At 33.7% G+C, this 20,132-nt stretch overlaps 1 protein-coding gene across 3 annotated transcripts in view; it reads left to right on the forward strand.

The window, feature by feature from the left end:
* LOC115232474 (probable 28S ribosomal protein S16, mitochondrial) overlaps window positions 1-13,141 on the forward strand; it is a 369,401-nt gene extending 356,260 nt beyond the window's left edge. For all 3 annotated transcript variants that reach the window (XM_029802357.2, XM_036500357.1, XM_036500358.1), the window contains one exon: window positions 12,941-13,141. In XM_029802357.2, the coding sequence (XP_029658217.1) occupies window positions 12,941-13,068 (128 nt within the window). In that variant the 3' untranslated portion in view covers window positions 13,069-13,141. The remainder of the gene's footprint in view (window positions 1-12,940) is intronic.
* Window positions 13,142-20,132: the final 6,991 nt, after the last annotated feature.

Genomic DNA, 20,132 nt, shown 5'->3' on the forward strand with positions numbered 1-20,132 from the left:
GTTGGTTGAGCCATGTTTGTGTAGGTGTTAATGTTGTTTATGGTAATACAATGTCTTCATAATTGGACATGCTTTTTATGGCAGTATGGTAGGTTGTGGTCCTGTGTTGGGAATGTGAGCGCAATAGTTCAAAAACTCATTAGGAGTCTTGCTACAAGTTGATAGATCTGGTTGGAGTTTTGTATTTAGACTCATGCCTCAGTATTCTCAGACATTGGTTCTTAACCTTATAAATGCACTATTTGTCTTCAAAAGTCTAAATTTGACTTTCTAGCACTTCATGTCTGTCTTAATATAGTTTAATATATTAATATAATTAAACTAATTTAAACAGTATTTAGAATTTATCATAATTAAAAGCATAACTAACTTTCGTCCACTAGAGATCATCTACAAGAGGTAATCAATAAATATTATTGATTGTCCATTTTTTTCTTTCCAATATCATGTATCATGTGTAAGTGACTATAATCCACATCAAATTGTGAAATAACAAAAAGCAGGAAAGCTGCCAAGCTTTATCATTACATTTGTTACAGTTTATATTAACTTCATGACTATTTAGTAATGAACTTGTCCTTTCTGCTCTCTGAATAGCAAATAATTATTAACCACTCAAAGCATTGACCTGAAAGGGAATATTTATTGATTGATTGAAACACGAGAGCCTGTAAACCTATTACTTAACCGATGATTTTAGATTTAGTGTGAGCATTAAACAATGTAGCTACTACCGTACATCACTGCCACTTAATATCACTATTTAAGCAGTAACCAAAAGTCAGAAGCAACTAATTGGTAGAATTTTTCACAATTTTGAATAATACACCACTAATAATAGTTGACTTAGTCTCTCAGATAATAATTTTACATTTGGTTTAGTGCTGATTATGTGTGTATGTGAGTGTTCACATTGTGTGTGTGTGTGTGTGTGTGTATGTGTGCGTGTATGTGCATGGTTTGGTCTTGGTTTGACTGAACAACAAATTGTTTTTAATCTTTTCATTGAGTACTTAATGTAGGTCTTCTGCTTTACCTTTGACAAAGAAATTCTTAAAAGCCGCTTGGTTCTACATCAACATAATTGTAATCAATAGCTAATCGACAATTTGGATTCCATACCGCAACCATTAAATTTCATGCAGCATTTGGCTTTGAACTATTCTAAAATATCTGACCACATTCTCTCTAAAAGGTGGCTTTTTATAGTGTGTTGCACTCAGAAAAATGTTTTGGTGTTTCCTTCTCAAAATAAAATTATGTTTAATATTCATGTTGATTTCTTGGATTAATATTTTCACTAAGGTCATTTTCCTTCTGTAACAAAACCATTTTTTGAAATAGAATGTATCTGTCTATCTATATATACATAATATGACTCAGGCACTTAATTATGAGTCCGCTGCAATTTATAGCTGAAACAGCTGTAAGCTAATGAAGTTCATAATTGTTTATTCCTAAGTCAGCATATTTTCCTTATATATATATGAGAGAAGTGCTGCTTGGATGGTGGGGGCTGGGGGAACCTAACACAAAGTATTCAATTATATATATATGTGTGTCTGTGTGTATAGTTACATATATGTATTATATACATTATTAATATAATATATATATATATATATTGATAAAAACGGTAAGACAATATTTTTTCTCTGTGTGTATATAGATGTGTATGTGGAATCTTTTGTGAGCGTGTGTGAATGGGTGCATGTATGCGGGTATGTGTGTATATAGATGTGTGCATGCATGCGAGTACGTGCGTATATAGATGTATTTTACTCAGTGTTTTTACACATTTTCCTGTTTTTGCCCTTAGTCCTGTTTTTTCTTGTGTTAGACGTATATATAATCCTTTTTGTGCATGCGTGTGTGTGTGTGTGTGTGTGCATATATAGACGTGTGCGGGTATGTGCATGTATAGGCGTGTGTGCGTGCATAAGGGTATGTGCGTATATAGATGTGGTTTACTCTTTGTATACTCCCTTATGCCTTATTTCTGTATTGTTACCCTTAACCCTGTTTTTTCTTGAACTTGTGCATATATAGACGTGTGTATGAACCTTTATGGTACACGTGTGTGTGTGTGGGGGGGGGGGTTGTATGTATATGCATATACATTTGGCGAAGGATGAAAGTGAGGATGTGTATGTTTTTCAAGTGAGTGTGGATGAATATATACCTTTAGATGCATGCACGTGGGTGTGCAGGCGCTCATGTGTAGATATGAACAAACGCGCTTACGCGAATACTATGAACCTTTTATCCCCTTACTTTACTTCCTCCCCTTACTTAGTGGTCATTCGAATAGCTCTTTTGTCTTAATAACGGTCAATCACACAGTAATTTTCCTTTGTATAATGGTCATTTTTCATAGCATTTTTCCGATGGCCAGATAACTGAAGAGATGGCGGTGTGGATTTCCACCTTGGCATCCAAAACTCAGAGTTTTATCATGGCTACCGAATAATTGTCACATATTACATTTACAGATATATATATAGTCTTTGGATTTGGTTTGCAAGATTCTTTATGTGAGTTTGTATGTTGAAGCATATTCTGTTGTGTCTGGGGAGAGTCATTCTCTTTTGATGCCTTATAATTTAACACACTCATTGGTAAAATTTCCATTTATTTCATTTTATTTATTTTTTATTTTTCTAAAATTTTCGTTGCGTCTTGCAACCTTTTCAATAGTTTTAAGAGTCAAAACTATTGAAAAGGTTGCAAGATGCAACGAAAATTTTAGAAAAAACTTTTAAAAAATAATAAAGATATAAGTGGAAATTTTACTGGTGAGTATGTTAAATTATAAGGCACCAAACAAGAATGACTCTCCCCAGACACAACAGTATATATATATATATATATATATATATATATATACTATTCAGCTTAATATTTGAATATTTTATAAATATAGACAAATTTCAATGTGAAACAATTATAAAATAATTTTTGTTCTACCTTTCATGGTATTTGGAACCGTGTACTAACTTTTCAAGACATGATTTTTAAATGAAGAATTTTAATAACTACTCTACTCCAATTACATTATCATCTCAGAAAATTTAGTGAGAAAGTGTGTATGTGTGTGTGAAAGAGAGAGAGAGAGAGAGAGAGAGAGAGAGAGAGAGAAAGATGGAGAAAGCAAAGAAACTAATGTGAAACAAAGACGTAGGGAGAGCTTACCACTCCATTACAATTATCATTACTTCACCATCTTCTTTCTTGAATCTTCTTTGTTTTTCTTCAGGGGATTTTTTCTTTATGCATTAACCCAGAATAAGTTTTGAATTTGTGTGCACATTTGCAAGATGTTTGTTGAGAAATGATGACATTATTTCAAGAGAGACAACACTGATACTTACATATGTGCGCACCTATAGTCTTATAGTCACAAACAGAATTAGGTTATCAATAGAGATATTTATTCCAGGGTGATAGTTTATCTGTAATGTTGTTTGTACTGGCAGTGAACCCTTTGTCAGCCTTGTTGATGAAATGCCAAGGCTAGATGTTGGGATATGCATATATGAATAAAACTAATATCACCCACACAGTTTTTGTTGATGACCCAATGTTATATTTTGGTAACATGAACAAAGTCAAGAGACCATTTAGATTTTGTCACAACATTCTCACATAGAGATAGGAATGGGGGTTTGGGTAAGATAAATGCTCAGCTGTGTGGTAAGAAACTTGCTTCCAATCACATGGTTCTGGGTTCAGTCCCAGACAAGTATCTTCTACAATTACCTTGAGTTGACCAGAGCCTTGTGAATGGATTTGGTAGGCAGAAACTGAAAGAAACCTGTTGTATACGTATCTATATGTTTGTGTCTTTGTGTCTGTATTGTCCCTCACCACTGCTTGACAATTGGTATTGGTGTTTTTACTTCCCCATAACTTAGTGGTTTGGCAAAAAGGGGCTGATAGAATAAGTATCTGGCTTAAAAAAGATTAAGTACAAGGGTCGATTCATCCAGCTAAAAGTTCTTCAAAGCAGTGCCCCAACATGGCCATAGTCTAATGACAGAAACAGATAAAAGATAAATGATAGTCAACAGAGGAAAAATAGTCAACTTGACAGAGAACATACATATCAATGAGCTGTCTATCTTCCCTATCTTTAGTGAAGAATGATGAGAATACTATAAGTATTTTGGAATTGATGAAAATGTTACATATGTTGGTGCTGTGGGTAAAACCAAAACAGAATACTCCAGCAGACTTCAGAAAACATGGAACTCAGAGCTGTCTGCATTTAATAGGACCATATCTCACAATGTTGTGTGTGTGTGTGTGTGTGTGTGTGTGTGTGTGTGTGTGTGTGTGTGTGTGTGTGTGTGTGTGGTGTGTATGACCCATTCATATTCCTCCATCTTCCTTCCTCCAAACTGATATTTGCTCTTGACTACACTCCACTTGTATTCACCATTCACCTCTGTTCCCATCCCTATTCATCTACCACTCTCCTTTCACACTCTCACAAACTTACATACGCACTCACCCTGTCAAACCTTCTGAACCACGCCCTTATGTTCACCTTCCTGTAACTTGAGTGTATGTCCTGACACCTTTTCCCCATCTCTTCTTTCCCATCTGGGGTAGCCATGTATCTCCTGTACTGCAAGACACCTGCTTCTGTCCTTCTGTCATACTTTAACCTTTCTATATCTAGAATAAATCAGCATCCATCAATGTTACAACCCTCAACTGAGGGTTTTCTTTTGCAAGTTAATTGGTGACCTCACTAGTGCTGGTGCCATGTAAACAGCACCTAGTACATTCTGTAAAGTGATTGGCATTCGGATGGGCATCCAACCATAAAAACCATGTCAAAACAGACATTGGAGCTTGGTGCTTCCCTCTAGATCATCGATTCCTGCCACACCAGCCAATCCATGGCGGCATGAAAATTAGACTTTAAATGATAATGATATGATGATGATGATATATACATACATATATTAGGGGTCAACTTTACATCTCTTCAGAGTTTATAAATAAAGCATTTGCTTCTCTCTCTCTCTCTCTCACACACACACACACACACACACACACATGCACACATTGTGTTCAGACCTGGGTTCAAGGGAAAGACTTGAGTGTGAGCTTGTGCCCTATAATATTATTATGTTGTTATTAAACTTTCTTAGTTTGATCCCAATACGTTTTTCTCTTATTGCATCACAGCCCATTTTTTTGTCCTCTCTGATAATCTTATTGCCATTTTGATACCTTTGTTGCTGCCAGCAGGAAATCTTGTCTGGTAGTACGTCTCTGTCTCACTGCTACTGCTTGAAAATTTATCATATTTACAGTATATATATATACATACATATATATATGTATATATATATATATATATATATATATATATATATATATATATATATATATATATATATATATGCACACACACGTGTGTGTGTGTTGCATATTAAAATTAATACTACTAGTACATATCATTGTATTAATCTTTAATGTAGCAATTCACAAAATAAGTTGATTGACCAAATATGTCACTCAGTGAGAAAGAAAGCAAGTTGAAAAAAAATTCCACTTTCTAAAGAAAATTCCAGAATGATATTAAAAATGTATTTTATAAGGCTGAGCAGAAGGTTATGCATATGACTTTGTATGCATGCTTTTAGAAGAAATATATGGACCTTTGAGTTAGGATGAATCGAGGGATATTCATTCATAAAAGCTGCATCCAGTTATTGATATTAAATTTAATAAATGTAAACATACTTTACAGATATTGATTGGAGCTGAAGCAAATATATGTTAAAATAGATTACGGAGAAGAAAATTTGAACTGTGATATATATATCTTAGGTGTGTAAATTTATATTTATTAACACAGATTGACAAGAAACTGATAAATTTTTTAATAAAATACTTTTCAATATGACAGACTTGGGTGCCACAACTTTGGTGAGATAGAGTGCATAACGAGTGCCAGACTAGATTAGATCCTTTTGCTCCATATGACATAAAGATAATCAATGCATTTCATTATTAATGGTTCTGATGTAGCCTATTTACCACTGCCGCCGCCACCAGAAGCAACAACAACAACTAGTAGTTGTTTTCTAATATCTGATACTAATTAGTTTTGGGACACACTGTCTAGATCTAGTAAAGGACTTGGCTAACTAGTTGGAGGCAGTCTCCGCATATGGCTTAGCTAGTTCAGATGATGTTTACATATATTGTTTGTTGGTGACTGCTGGGACTGTTGGTATTTTCTTTGCATCTTTTAGTTACATTATTGTGAAATATTCCATTCACCACTTTCCTCTTGGCTTATCTTTCACTGTTCAGTTGTGCAGAGAGTAGATTGAAATTTAAAATCAAAAAGTATTTTGGTTTTCAAGATAAATTAAGTTATTTTTCTCATAATCCAAGAGGCCTATGATCAAATCCGTTCAAGCCATGACCATTCCATCTTTTTTCAGTATATCTAGAATTATGTAATCCATGTATCTTTATTTTTTTTAATACAGTAGATTGTGATTTGGCTGTAATTTCTTGCAGGTCAGGTAATCATGTATAGGCTTCCTTATTGGTTTGATTCTAGCCATTGAATACAATAGTAGACTAAGTCAATATATTAGAAATAAAGACCAATTAGAAAAATGCTTATAAAGCAATAAATGTAACATTCCTATTAATTTACTGTTCGATAGAGAAACCTATCGCAAGATTTTATTTATTAAAGTCATTGAATGACATTTCTCATGGCACCAGCAGACAAAATGGAAAAGGCATTGCCTCAAAGGATAGTGAGGGAGATGTGCTGAAACATCCCCTCTGACTCATGGGGCTCACATTTGCAGACAGCAATCTCTGCCCCAATAGTGGTGTGCAGTGATATGAGACATACTTACAAGACAACAGTTTCTGTCTTTGGTAATGCCACTTATACTTTATGTATAAGATTTCAATCCTAGATCAATGCACTCCACCTAGTAACCTATTTGTTTCTAATCTGTTCTATATTTTGATAATACATCACCCATCTAATTACTACCTACAATTAGGAAAGGACAGTAGTCAAGTTGGTAGGATAGTGAATTCATGGCTCTCATAAAATCTGTTCTGAAAGCTGTTTGATTAAGGCTTTATTGAATCTGGTTTTAGATGTTATCACTTAATGTTGAAGATTATGTTCATGACCAAGTTTTGAAAATTAGCAAGGTAGATGAAAAGATCAGAGGAAACAGAGTCAAGAGTTTATAATGATAGTTGAGAAAATGTGAAGAATTCTTCTTTAAGTTTTAGTTACAAATGGATTTCACTTCATAAGGAAGAATTACTGTTTAATACGTGTATTGTAAGTTCAATCAGAAAGACTAGATGCTCGTAATGAAAAGACATGTGATCTTTCCTGATAATATGGGTTAGGAATAAAAGTGGACAAAAATAGTGAGAATTGGGTGGTTGTAGTTCTAAATTATTACTTCAAGAATGCTAGTTTGCAATATTTTCTCTCTTGTTGTAGACATCTCAAATGTGCTCAATTAGGACTAGATATATGATTGCCAGTATTTGAAAAAAATTGTTTGACAAAAGATTTTAGTTTCTAAACAGCAATTTCAATGACTTGTGTAGCATCTGACTTGTTGGCTCAATCATTTGAAATATTAATTGAAGGCATTAAAGAGCAGGAAGTGAATTCCAGAGAAAAGCAATTCCCAGAAGAGAGAAAAATAGACCTTAATATGGTGGATTGAAAATTTGTCAGGAATATTGGATCAATAAGGTCTTGTTTAATTTTCCTTTTTCACCATCATTGTTACCATTGTTGATCAAAAATTAAAAATATTGTAGGTTTTAATTTCTGTTGCTTATTATTGGCATGCATATGGCAAAGCAGCTTTTTGACATGACCTGTTTCATTGACTAGCTCAGCTTAATGTAAACCTGATCTGAGAGGAGAAGGCAGTTAAGTGGGAGGGGCAAGAACAAATAATGTAGAGTAATAGCTACTGGCATGCTGTCTGCTTCAATAACCTGCTGCATTGATTGTTTCTGTTGACCACTATACTTTCTGATCTGTTTTATCATCTTCTCCTCTCCCACTTCAGCTACTTTCCAGTTATTCTTTGTTTTTCAACCCACCAGGAAGTACAGTTAATTAAACATATATCTAATGTATATGCATATTTTTCTACAATGATATATATATATATATATATATATATATATATATTTCCTCTTTTTTTTCCTGGCAAAAAACTGATCAGAGCAACGAATTTTGGTTTCAGCACACTGTTGTGTATGTAGCAAATCATTAAATATTAAAGAAATGGAAACAAGTTCAATCTCAAGTTACATCTTAAATACTGCTTCATCTTGTTACGTTTTCAGACAAGATATTTTGACATTTTAAAGCCAGTGTTAGTTCTAAGCCTCTAAATACTATAAATGGATTTATAATAGCAGAATTTTTTAAGATCATCAAAGGATATTGAATATGAAAATATATATGTATAAATTATATTCTAGTAAAATTTAAGTAAATATTTACTTTCCTTGCACCAACAGCATCCATTCACGTATATATTATGGTGTTAGTTGAGAGGGAACTGTGCATATGATCTTTGTAAGTTGTGTGAAATATGTGAGATTGATGCGCTTGATATTCAGTTTGAATGTCTGCCAGTCAATAAATGTTGGAAAGGTATTACAAAGGGTTGACATTATAGGCAGGAATAATTGGGTGTAGAGGTTAGACACATAATGGGTTAGAAGAGACAGATATTTCAGGTGAGCTTCAGTGAAGATGATATACAATGAGATAGCTCTGAAGAGTGGAGGTCATTGAAGGGGTTATAAGAGATGTAGAGTAAGGAGACAGCAAATTTTTGTAAGCCAGAGATTAATGTATGTTAGGTAGTGACTCCTTCCCAATCATTGAGATGGTTTTCACTACAATGCAGTCTAGGGATGTTTTTGCATGGCAGTAACAGTACTGTGCCAGATGTGGGGTCAGTATTCTATCATTGATCTCATTTGAACTAAGCGGGAAGTCAGCAATTGTTTGGCACTGAAGTATTTTTGAGCTCAGAAGAGAAAGTGTAGTCTTTGGGAAGCAATTCTTAAATATATTATGAATGTGAGATTGTTTAAGAGAGGTCATATCAAGTTGAAAGTTAAATTGAAGGCAGAAACAAAATAAATATTTTGCATTACTGAAAGCTTGTTCTTTAGCATTGTTTGTAGTATTTTCCTGGAATTACATCTGTTAAGGCCTTTGGTTAATTACCTTTAACTTTCATAGGAGAAAGTGGAGGTATGTGGCTTAGTGGTTAGGGTGTTGGAGTCATGATCATAAGATTGTGATTTCAGTTTCTGGACTGGACAATGCTTTGTGTTCTTGAGCAAAACACTTCATTTCATGTTGTTCCAGTTCACTCAGCTGACAAAAACGAGTATTTCCAGTGATTGGACTGGCATTCTGTCTAGCAGGAAAAATGTTATTTGCCATGGAAAGTGAGAAACTGGCCTTATAAGTATATATGACTTGGTAAGGATCTTTATCTTTTATTGTTATTCACTGGAGAAAAGTTTCTGTTGGTTTTCTAATGCAACATGAGGACATTGTAAAAGCATTGTAACCGAGATGTAAAATATCTCAATCAAGTAGATTTAACATAAAAAAAAACAAAGACAGAAAATAAGCTAAACATCAAAAGTTTAGATGAACAATCAAAGTATTTCTTCAAGAATGTCAGTTGTTACCAGCAGTTGACATGATATTAATAAAATTTATATTATTTTTATTTTTATTTAGAAACATGATCCATTCTAAAATTCTTTACATTATAAAATATATCATCTTATAAAATTTTGAAAAAAAATGTGGTTGTGTGGTTAAGACTCTTGCTTGGCAGCCACATGGTTTCTGGTTCAGTCTCACTGTGCAGTACTTCAAATAAGTGTTTTCTATTTTAGCTATGGGCCAACAATCCCTTGGGAGCACTTTGGTAGAGGGGAAACAGTGAAATGATGCACTATTGGCTTAAATAAAAGGACACATAAGATGATATAGTTTTAGATATGCTATACCTGAAAACAAAGATGAGATTGTAGCACCTCTGATCAAAGGCTTGTAAAATGGGCTAACCTCAAGCTAAACAATAACTGAATGGTATTTCCCAGTTGTTCTGTTCAAAGAAATAATTTCTATTTGAAAGTTTGGCCAATGAATAATAACTTCAATATCATACTTCTATCAGTAATATATACATCCATATCATCCACCAAGATTATTGTTGTCTTTCCTTGGTCATTCTTGATCGAACAAAAATATAATTAGCAGTATTCCATCTGTGACCATAATCTCTTTTTCTAAATCCAATACTGCATTGTCCAGCCTCCTTTGAGGAAAGTTGGCTCTTATTTCTAGCCTGTTGAGCTACTACATAGCAACCTCCCCGTCCTTGTTAGCCTGTCATTCAGAAGATTTGTTGCACTTGGAGTGAGTTACTGATATCTTAAACAGAACGAAAGTATTTTATTAAAAGAGAATTTTACAGAGAAAATAATGAAAATTAGCATCTCATTTGGTTTGCAGCAATATATCAATAGCTTTTGTGTTATCAACAAACATGTGAAAAAAAATTTCAATTCACTCCTGCAGCTGATTGGTATTCTAGATAAACTAAAACAATAAGCACTGAGTGTGTATCAATATTTCCAGGCCAGGTTTTTGAAAAGTCAAAGTATTCAAGCTTTTCATTCTATTCCAAACAAGTTGGGGTGAGGTGGCGGTGGTTTGGTGGGGTTATTTATACTGAAACACTCAGAGATTAATAACTAAGGATCCAAAAGATTAGTCATCAATGATAAGTCCTGGCATCATCATAGTCATCGTTGTCATCATCATCATCATCATCATCATCAGCAGCAGCAGCAACAACAACAGCAATAACTGCAGCACCAATAGCAGCAGCACCAATAAAAAAAAAACAACCACAAGCAACCACAAAATTACTCCTTGCCATGTCAGTGGCACCACAACTAATAATGCTATCATCAGCAACATCATTGTCATTGTCGTCATCGTCATTATCAACCCCATCAATCATTAACTGTTGCTAGTGTTGTACTAGGATCACCACTATAACATCTCCAGTAAATATCTCAAGCAAAACAACCAATAATATAAATGATATCACCACCACCACCATCATCACCACCATCGCCACCACCACTACCATCACCAGTCTGAAGTACACCAACAGCTATGTACACTTTATTCTATTACTCATTCTATTACAGACTATGAAAATGCCCCCTACCTGACAAAACAATGTCCACTTTCAACAAACACACAATGTAAAAGTGTTTCTGTGTGTTTAATTTGTTGCTTCTCTGTTTGTGCACCTTGGGTAAGAAAACAAAGAGAATCAATAGAATTTCATGACTAGTTAGAGACAATTATTTTCAAAAATATCCCTGAAATTGAACTTATTTATTTTTTATTTCTTTTGTAAACTAGTTGAGTAAATTTTAGAAGACTAAATACCAGTTTTGTGGAAATATAACCAATAAAATAACAATAATAGTAATAATAATAATAATAATAATCCCATAACTAACTCCTTTGTCAATATCAGTATGTGCTTTATTTCAGATTGCTAGTCAGTCGGAGAGGCAAGAGACAGTGTTAGTTTCCTGGTAGACATCCACAACTTATTTCACTGGAACAAATTATTAAAACTTATTTCATCATTTTAAATCTTTGCCCATTTAATTATTTAAAAAGAACCATGTAAAAATCAATTCTTTTGAACAGGATGTTCTCCTGCTTCAGCATTTTGCAGTTTTTAGCTACAACGAAGTTAAACTGTAAACGATATAATGTTATTCCACCAATTACCATTATGGCGCATTATATTTAAAGCCCAACAGTCACCAACAGACACAGTGATTCTACTGTATCTGTTGATATGAAACTATAACAGTGATTGGTTCACAACTTCCACCCATTCATACTAACAATATTGCCTCCTTTTAAGTGATGTTTAAAAGTAGTTATTACTGTTAGGATATTGATTTTCTTAAATGATATCAGATGACAGCTTTGCTTCTAATCTTAATACTGGTGATCGAAAAAGATTTCTTTAAAAAGGAATAGTTTAATTCCCAAATTAATTTAAAATAACCCAGTTTATAATATTTTCAATCTCAAAGCATTCAAAAGTTATTAAGTTGTGTTTGAGAGAAATTTACAAAGAGATATCTTGATGGCATTTTACAAATTTCTATGATAAATGTTGTATGAAATTTACTCTTTGTAATTTTATGCATAATTTTGCTGAGGACTATGATGCAATTCTATGAATATATCTTCTAATGTTCATTTATATTAATCATGTATTTTGCCGTTAATTTGACCTAGTTGAACCAGTTAGAAAAAAACCCCAAACAAAATATAATGATACTATTTTGCCTTATGTTTTTTTTTTTGTCACATGTAAAATGATAGGATTTAAAATTTCCTTTTGAAATCAGGTTTAAAGGTTTTCTGTCAACAATTCTAGCCATTCTTAGCTAAATGTAGTGATAAATGTGTGAAATTGCTCAAATAACTGTTGAAACAAGAAGTTAAATTTGGAAAAAATTAACTGATGTATAAGGCTGAATATATGCCACTTAATTGACTTCTACTGGTGTTATCTATGGGATTCAACATATGCTTAAGGAAGAGTTAAAAATCAGACTTTGAGACTATATCGTATATCATTATGTGCCTAAAACAACTGTAGACTATAAAAAAGACTTTTGTAATAAGGACTTAGAGCAGTAAAAAACTTGCTTTCTCAAACATAGTTATAATGCAAAATGTTTTTCCTTTCAGTTTTTTGAAAATTATTATACCAAGTAATCTTTACTTTGGCATTTTATTTCCTCTTAGGCTTGAGTGGTTTTTTACCAATACATCCAAGATCTGTGATATCAGCTGCATCCCGACGGAAAAAGGAGCAAGAAGAAGCAGAAAAGAATGCCAGCAAAGACTCAGCAGAATCTGAACCTTCCTCATGATTTCCACAATCATTTTTTATCTTTTTTGTGCAAGAATTTTCATGAAATAAAGTAAAAAAAATTGTTAGATGTATATTGTTTTCTTTTATTCTTTTACTTGCTTCAGTCATTTGACTATGACCATGCTGGAGCACCACCTTGAAGGGTTTTAGCTGAACAAATTGAACCCAGGACTTAAGTTTCTAAGCTTAGTACTTATTCTATCAGTTTCTTTTTCTGAACTGCTAAGTTACAGGAATGTAAACACACCAACACCAGTTGTCAAATGTTGATGGTGGGGACAAACACAGACACAAAGGCATACACACACACACACACACATATATACATACGCCAGGCTTTTTTCAGTTACCATCTACCAAATCCACTCACAAGGTTTTGGTCAGCTGAGGCTATAGTAGAAGACACTTGCCCAAGGTGCCACATAGTGGGACTGAACCTGGAGCTATATGGTTGGGAAGCGAATTTCTTATCACACAACCACACCTGTGCCTGTTGTTATTCATGAATTGCAAAAAGCCAATTTTCACTTATAACACCTGTGATTATTAACATGCAGCTGAATACCAAAACTTCTTACTAATACCTTCATAAGACCAGGGATTATTTTCAGATCAGTACTAATTTCTTTCCTGAAAATCCATCATTAGTTTACATACATCCCATTATAGCTGTTCACTCATTAGACATCCCAACAGTTTTTCAGCTTAATTCACTTGGCTCTTTGTATGTAGTTCCAGTGCTTTAACCCAGTTACTTTTGTATTACAGGATACTCCAGTTGAAACAACTGTCACAGGGAGTAGCATGATATTGCATGGTAGATGACATTGTATAGAGTAGTTCTCTGTATCATTTTCTCAATCTAAATGTAATAAGATTTCATAAAAGATTTCAAATTTTACCAATGGTCAGCCTGCCATGCTTCAGGGCAGCTTTTTCTCTAGTTTGTCTGACTAAAGGTTTTATATTTTTTTTATTTGACTTGCTGGCTTGGAAAGAAGAGGGTCCACTCTCATTACATAGGTGGATGGGGCTAGTTGTAGTTAGGACATACATTGACAATTGGCAAGTCTCTTAACCTCTTAGGAATTGTTACGGCACTGCAGTCATGCAGCGTCTAGGGCAAGAAAGCCTGGTGGAGCCCACCCCTCTCTAAGCTAAACTAATTTTTTGCCAGCTGAGTGGACTGGAGCAAAATGAAATGAAGTATGCAATAGATTGCCTGGTCCAGGGATCAAAACCACAATCTTATGGTTGTGAATCCAACACCTTAACCACTAAGCTATGCACCTTCACAGTTAGGACATACAGCCACAGACAAAAATGGAAATAGAAAAACAGTTACACAAGCAAAAAAAAAAAACTTACCACCCTATTATCATAGAAAATAAATATAAAAGATAAAACAAAAATCTTTGACAATAACTTCTGAATGCTCAATGCCTTGAAAATGAACTTGTTTGACAGAAACTGTGTGGAAACCTGATGTGTGTGTGTGTGTTTGTATTTGTCTTTCCACCACTGCTTGACAACCAGTGTTGGTTTGTTTACATCCCTGTAACTTAAAAGTTCAGCAAAAGTCATCAGACTTTTAAAAATATAAGTACTGGAGTTGTTTTGTTCAACAATAAAAGATAATAAATAAAATAGATGAAATGATAAATTATCAGCAAATAAAGTGTGTTCACAGCTGTAACCTACACCAGTGCCGCATAACCAGCCTGCTCAAGAGTACCTTAGATTGTAGGGTGACATGCCATGCTTGAGGAGACCTATTGAGTTAAGTACATCAACATCAATATCAAAATCAAATCAAATGGAAATTGTAGTTGTGACTCCCATGCCAGTAGCACATAAAAGCACCATCTGAATGTGGTTGATGCCTGTGCCGCTTTGACTGGCTTCTGTGCCCATGGCACGTAAAAAGCACCATCTGATCCTGGTCGATGCCAGCTCCTCTGGCCCCTGTGCCAGTGGCATCTTAAAAGCACCTATTACACTCTTGGAGTTGTTGCCATTAGGAAGGATATCCAGCTGTAGAAACACTGCCAGATCAGATTGGGGCCTAGTGCAGCTTTCTGGTTTTCCAGACCCCAGTCAAACTGTCCAACCCATGCCAGATGGAAAATGGACGTTAAACGATGATGATGATGATGATGATGATGATGAAATATGTAAATAAAACAGATGAAACAGTGATAAATCAACATGGTAGGGTTCATATTCAGAATGATATCCCTCAAAGCTGCTTTTCAATTCTATACTCTGGTCATTGTACCATTATAGAAATTTATAGTTCTGGGTTTTGTACTACCTTATTTATTTCTCAATAATAGATCTCTGGACCAGCATGTGACTAACATGTGGCACAAAGCCAGCAGTTTCAGGAGAGGGGGTAAATTGATTGCATCAATCCCAACGATCATCTGTTACTTATTTTATCAACTCTGTAAGGATGAAAGTCAATCTCAGTTGAATTTGAACTCAGAATGTAAAGATGGACAAAACGCTGCTAAGCATTTTGTCCAGCATGCTAACAATTCTGCCATCTTGTTGCCTTGCATGTGACCTTAATATTAAAGGTGATAATAATTTAGGAGTAAATTACTTGATGTGTAGTAGGTTGAGTGAGTAATAAAATCTCCTCAAATTTCACCCCCTTTAGCTATATATACATCTATATATTAAAACAATATAGTAAATAGAATTCTCCTTCTAACAAATTCTGGACAAAATTATTTATAAGAAAATGAAAATTGTTTCCAAAGTAGAGAAAGAAATTTTAAATATTCTCATTCTTAAATTTCTAGGAGAATGTGAATTTGAATATTGAAGAATTAGAGATTTTAAGAATTTCTAACATTCATCATCATCATCATCATCATTATTATTATTATTATTATTATTATTATGCATTCTTTTTTGAGAAAATATTTATCAAAATATTGATTACATCCTGTCATATTCTACCTGTTTTAGACCTTACTATTTACATTTATGTTTCATCTAAATTATAAAACACTGTTTACCATTTGATTGTAAATTATTTCTTCTAATGTCTTTTTTATATATATATATATCAGAATCTCATTTTTCTTGATATTTATTACATCTGACATATATTAAAACCTTGCTGATGTACATGCATGCAGCACATTCATTCTTGTGCACAAACACTTTACAATCTTGAGTTTTAAATTTATGTCAAGCTGTTGCTCAAAAGTGTCAAGACAAACTTTCAGCAAGTGTCAAACTATCTGTAGGAACTGACAACATTAATAAAAACAAATTCTTTTCTGAAATCTAACAGGAAATGTATTCATTGCAGGACTATTTTCTACGCTTCAAATGACAGCGATGGATTCAGGTATTCTTAATGACTATTTTTAGTTGAATTACCTGTCAACAAATGAAAAGTCTTCCATCTAAATTCAAGGGTATTTGAATTGTCTCAAAGTATTGATTATGAAGTGCTTGTCATCTTAAATATGTCTGATGTGTGTCTTTCTTCACAATGCAGTAATTGTTCTTTATTTACTTCTTTTTATATCCTAGGTTTTGGTAATCTTAACAAAATTTAAGTTAAATATTTGGAAAGTACTTTTATCTTCCATTTTTTTCAGTTAGTTATTAATGTTAAAAGGATTTATTTTACTTGTTTTATGTCTCTCTTCACTTCTATTTTTACTGATAACTATATGCCATGATGATAATTCTTTGGAAAAAGTTTTCCTTTTAAAAAGTAATGATGTTACATCTAGTCAATTTAATGTCATCACATCCAGTTAATTTGGCAATACTTATTTTCACATTAGTTTTCCCAGTCACCATATCTGTCTCTGTTTTATTTTTTGTTCTGTGCAAGTGTCGTAATTTTACCTTGAAAGATACTCAACAATCCTCTCTGTCTAAAAATAACAAATCAAAAAAATCTCATGTGTTCAATGCTACTTTATTCTTTTTCAAAAAGACAAAATGCTTTTTATTTCTATTTATAAAGGAATCCATTTGCAGATCATCACACAGACATCTGATCAATGCAGAAAAGATTATTGTTTGAAATAGTATTTGTGTAATTACTAAATGAATGAACTAATAATGATACTCCATAATGAGCAAACCTTCAGACTTGTTATGAAAATATTCAAATACAGAAAGGAAAAGCTGTTTATGTATGGGCTTATAAAGCAGTTGAAACTATTATAGATAGTTAAGAACACGAATATGATTTTCACCTGTAATACCTGAAATGAAATTATTTATCGATATCAGTTGTTCTCAACTGGGGTCTATATGATCCCTGTTGGTCCATATAAGATTTTAAAGGGGTCCATGTGAGCAAAATAGTAAATAGGGGACCCACAAAAATATATTAAGGGTCCGTGAAAAATTTTTGCTTTAGATGTATATATTGCAAGAAACAGCAAGATTTCTTTCTCTAACATTTTACATTGTTCAACCTACACAAGTTAAGGGACGCAAAAAAGGAATTTTGTAAGGAGCATTTGTAAAACTAGTTTTTAAACATTGAATGGTTCTGGGGGTCCACCGAATAGAATAGTAATCAAAGGGGTCTATAGATAAAATATGGTTGAGAACCACTGATCTGGATTCTGTAAGTTTATTGTAAGACCGTTTTCAATAAGCATTTATGATTCATGTTTCAATTTCCAACATTGCATATTTGAACACTAGCAAAGATTATCTTCGAAACAGAAAACTATTGTATGAAGGGCATTGATTTAGTTACAGGAAAAGTTTTGCAGCCATGGCTGTGAGGTAAGAAGCTTGCTTACCAAACACATGACTCTGAGTTCAGTCCCACTGTGTGTGTATGGGGGGGGGGGGCACCTTGAGCAAGTATTTTCTACTCTAGCCACAAGCCAACCAAAGCCTTGTGAGTAGATTTGGTAAATGGAAACTGATAGAAGCCTATCATATATATGTCTATGTATGTATATCAGTGTGTGTGTTTGTTCCCCCCAACTAGTACTTGACAACTAGAACTGGTGTGTTTACATTTTTGTAACTTTGTAGTTTTGGCAAAAGAAACTGATAAAATAAGTAACAGACTTTAAAATATATGTCCTGGGGTCAGTACATTTGAATAAAAATTCTTCAGGATGGTGCCCCAGCATGGCAGCAGTCTATTGACTGAAACAAGTAATACCTGGCCCAAATATTCTACCTTGTTTTATGTTGAAACTGTCCAGGTCTAGCTTCCCACACCTACCTTACAATGTTATTTTAAAAACAAACAATCACATTGTCAAAATCTAGAATCTACAAGACAATGCATGATTAATTGAAAACAATATGAATAAAGAAGCATTACATATGAGAGAAAAATTTAAATGCTATATGGTTAAAGTAATTTTGCTTCATTTGAAGGGAAGTGAGTTCTGTAAGACATGTGAGAGAGGAGTGCTGCATGCTTACTTTGAACTTTTGAGGAAATAGACTAAGTGAAAGAAAAATAGGTGCAGTAAGGTGTAAAGAGCAGAAACAGGATATAGCATAACAATACACCAGAGACTGAAGGTTTTCACTAAAGTCAGTTCAGAGTGATGAAAAGCACTCTGACCATGTGGAGGTGCATGGCTTAGTGGTTAGGATGTTGAACTCATGATTGTAAGGTTGCGGTTTCAATTCTTGGACTGTGCGATGCGTTGTGTTCTTGAGTAAAACACTTCATTTCACGTTGCTCCAGTCCACTCATCTGGCAAAAATGAGTAATCCTGTGATGGACTGGTGTCCCGTCCAGGTGGGGAATTTCTATGCCACTGAAACTGGGAAGCCGGCCCTTATGAGCCTGGTATGGCTCAAGAAGGAACTCTGACCATGAATGACCATTCTGTCATTTAGAAGATTATAGGGATACATTGTCTAATGTATCTTATCCTTCTTTATGCTATAAGGTGTGATTTGAGGGAGATTTGGCTGCTATTCCTTGCTAGTCAAGCAACCACATAAGTGCATCCTTGGAAGGAAACACTTATGGAACTGGGTTCGAGAGAACTTGACTTGTGTTCTATAATCATATTTGGTTACTTATATCTCAAAAACAAGGAGAATGGACATGAGGAAGAGAAGAAAAGTGGAAGAAAATTTGTAACGTGGTTAAAATAAGCAATTTCAGTGAAATAGAGGTCATTATAGCTATGTCAAATGAGAATCTGAGAATCCAGAACTTGACAATGAACCAAGAACTGAAGATATCCATTGTGATACAGTTTGGCATTTTATTCAGTAAACAAAGTCCTGGACAATTCTATTTTAAAAAACCTTTGAATGTTTTAAGTTTTACAGTGGATGGTGGTGGTGGTAGAGCATGATTTTGACATTTTTAGTACTTTATTGTAGGATGAAGATTATTAAAGTTAAAATCAAACAGTCGAGCACAGTTTCTGTAACCACAGCTATTGCTGTATTGATCCAGATGCTTCTCATATATCTCAAAGCTGGGATACCAGAAAAGAAACAAACAAAAAAATAAAACAAAAGCAACAACAAAAATGCTTTTCAAAATGAAATCGAACCAGCAGGATGTGTAATATTTGTAGTTCTAATATTTTGCTTGCAGATAGGTCATCTGATATAGAAAATTGTCAATACAATACAATAAAAATATTGGAAAAATACCAAACAACTAAAGATTACCAAAGTTTAATTTTGGGTGAGAGGAACAGGCATACTTGAAATAAAGGCCAACAAGATAACAAATTGATTATCAATCAGATCTGTTAATATATTGATAAACTAATCAAATAGAAAGAATTTATGGATATGTGCCTGTCTGGAGGAGTGCTATATATATATATATGTGTGTGTGTGTGTGTGTATGTGTATATATATATATATATATATATATATATATATGAACATGACAACTGTATTTGTTACTATAGTAATAAAGTACTATATTCTATCATCACTGCCAGTTTTTACACTTGTTCCATGCTGATGTAACATGTGTAGCTCAAAACTGCATAACAACCTTCTCTGGTTAATATGCTTTGCTATAATCATTGCAGATTTGGTAAAGCAAACCATTATCAGTCT

The sequence above is a fragment of the Octopus sinensis genome, linkage group LG2, assembly GCF_006345805.1.
Source record: "Octopus sinensis linkage group LG2, ASM634580v1, whole genome shotgun sequence".
NCBI classification, from domain to species: Eukaryota; Metazoa; Mollusca; class Cephalopoda; order Octopoda; family Octopodidae; genus Octopus; species Octopus sinensis.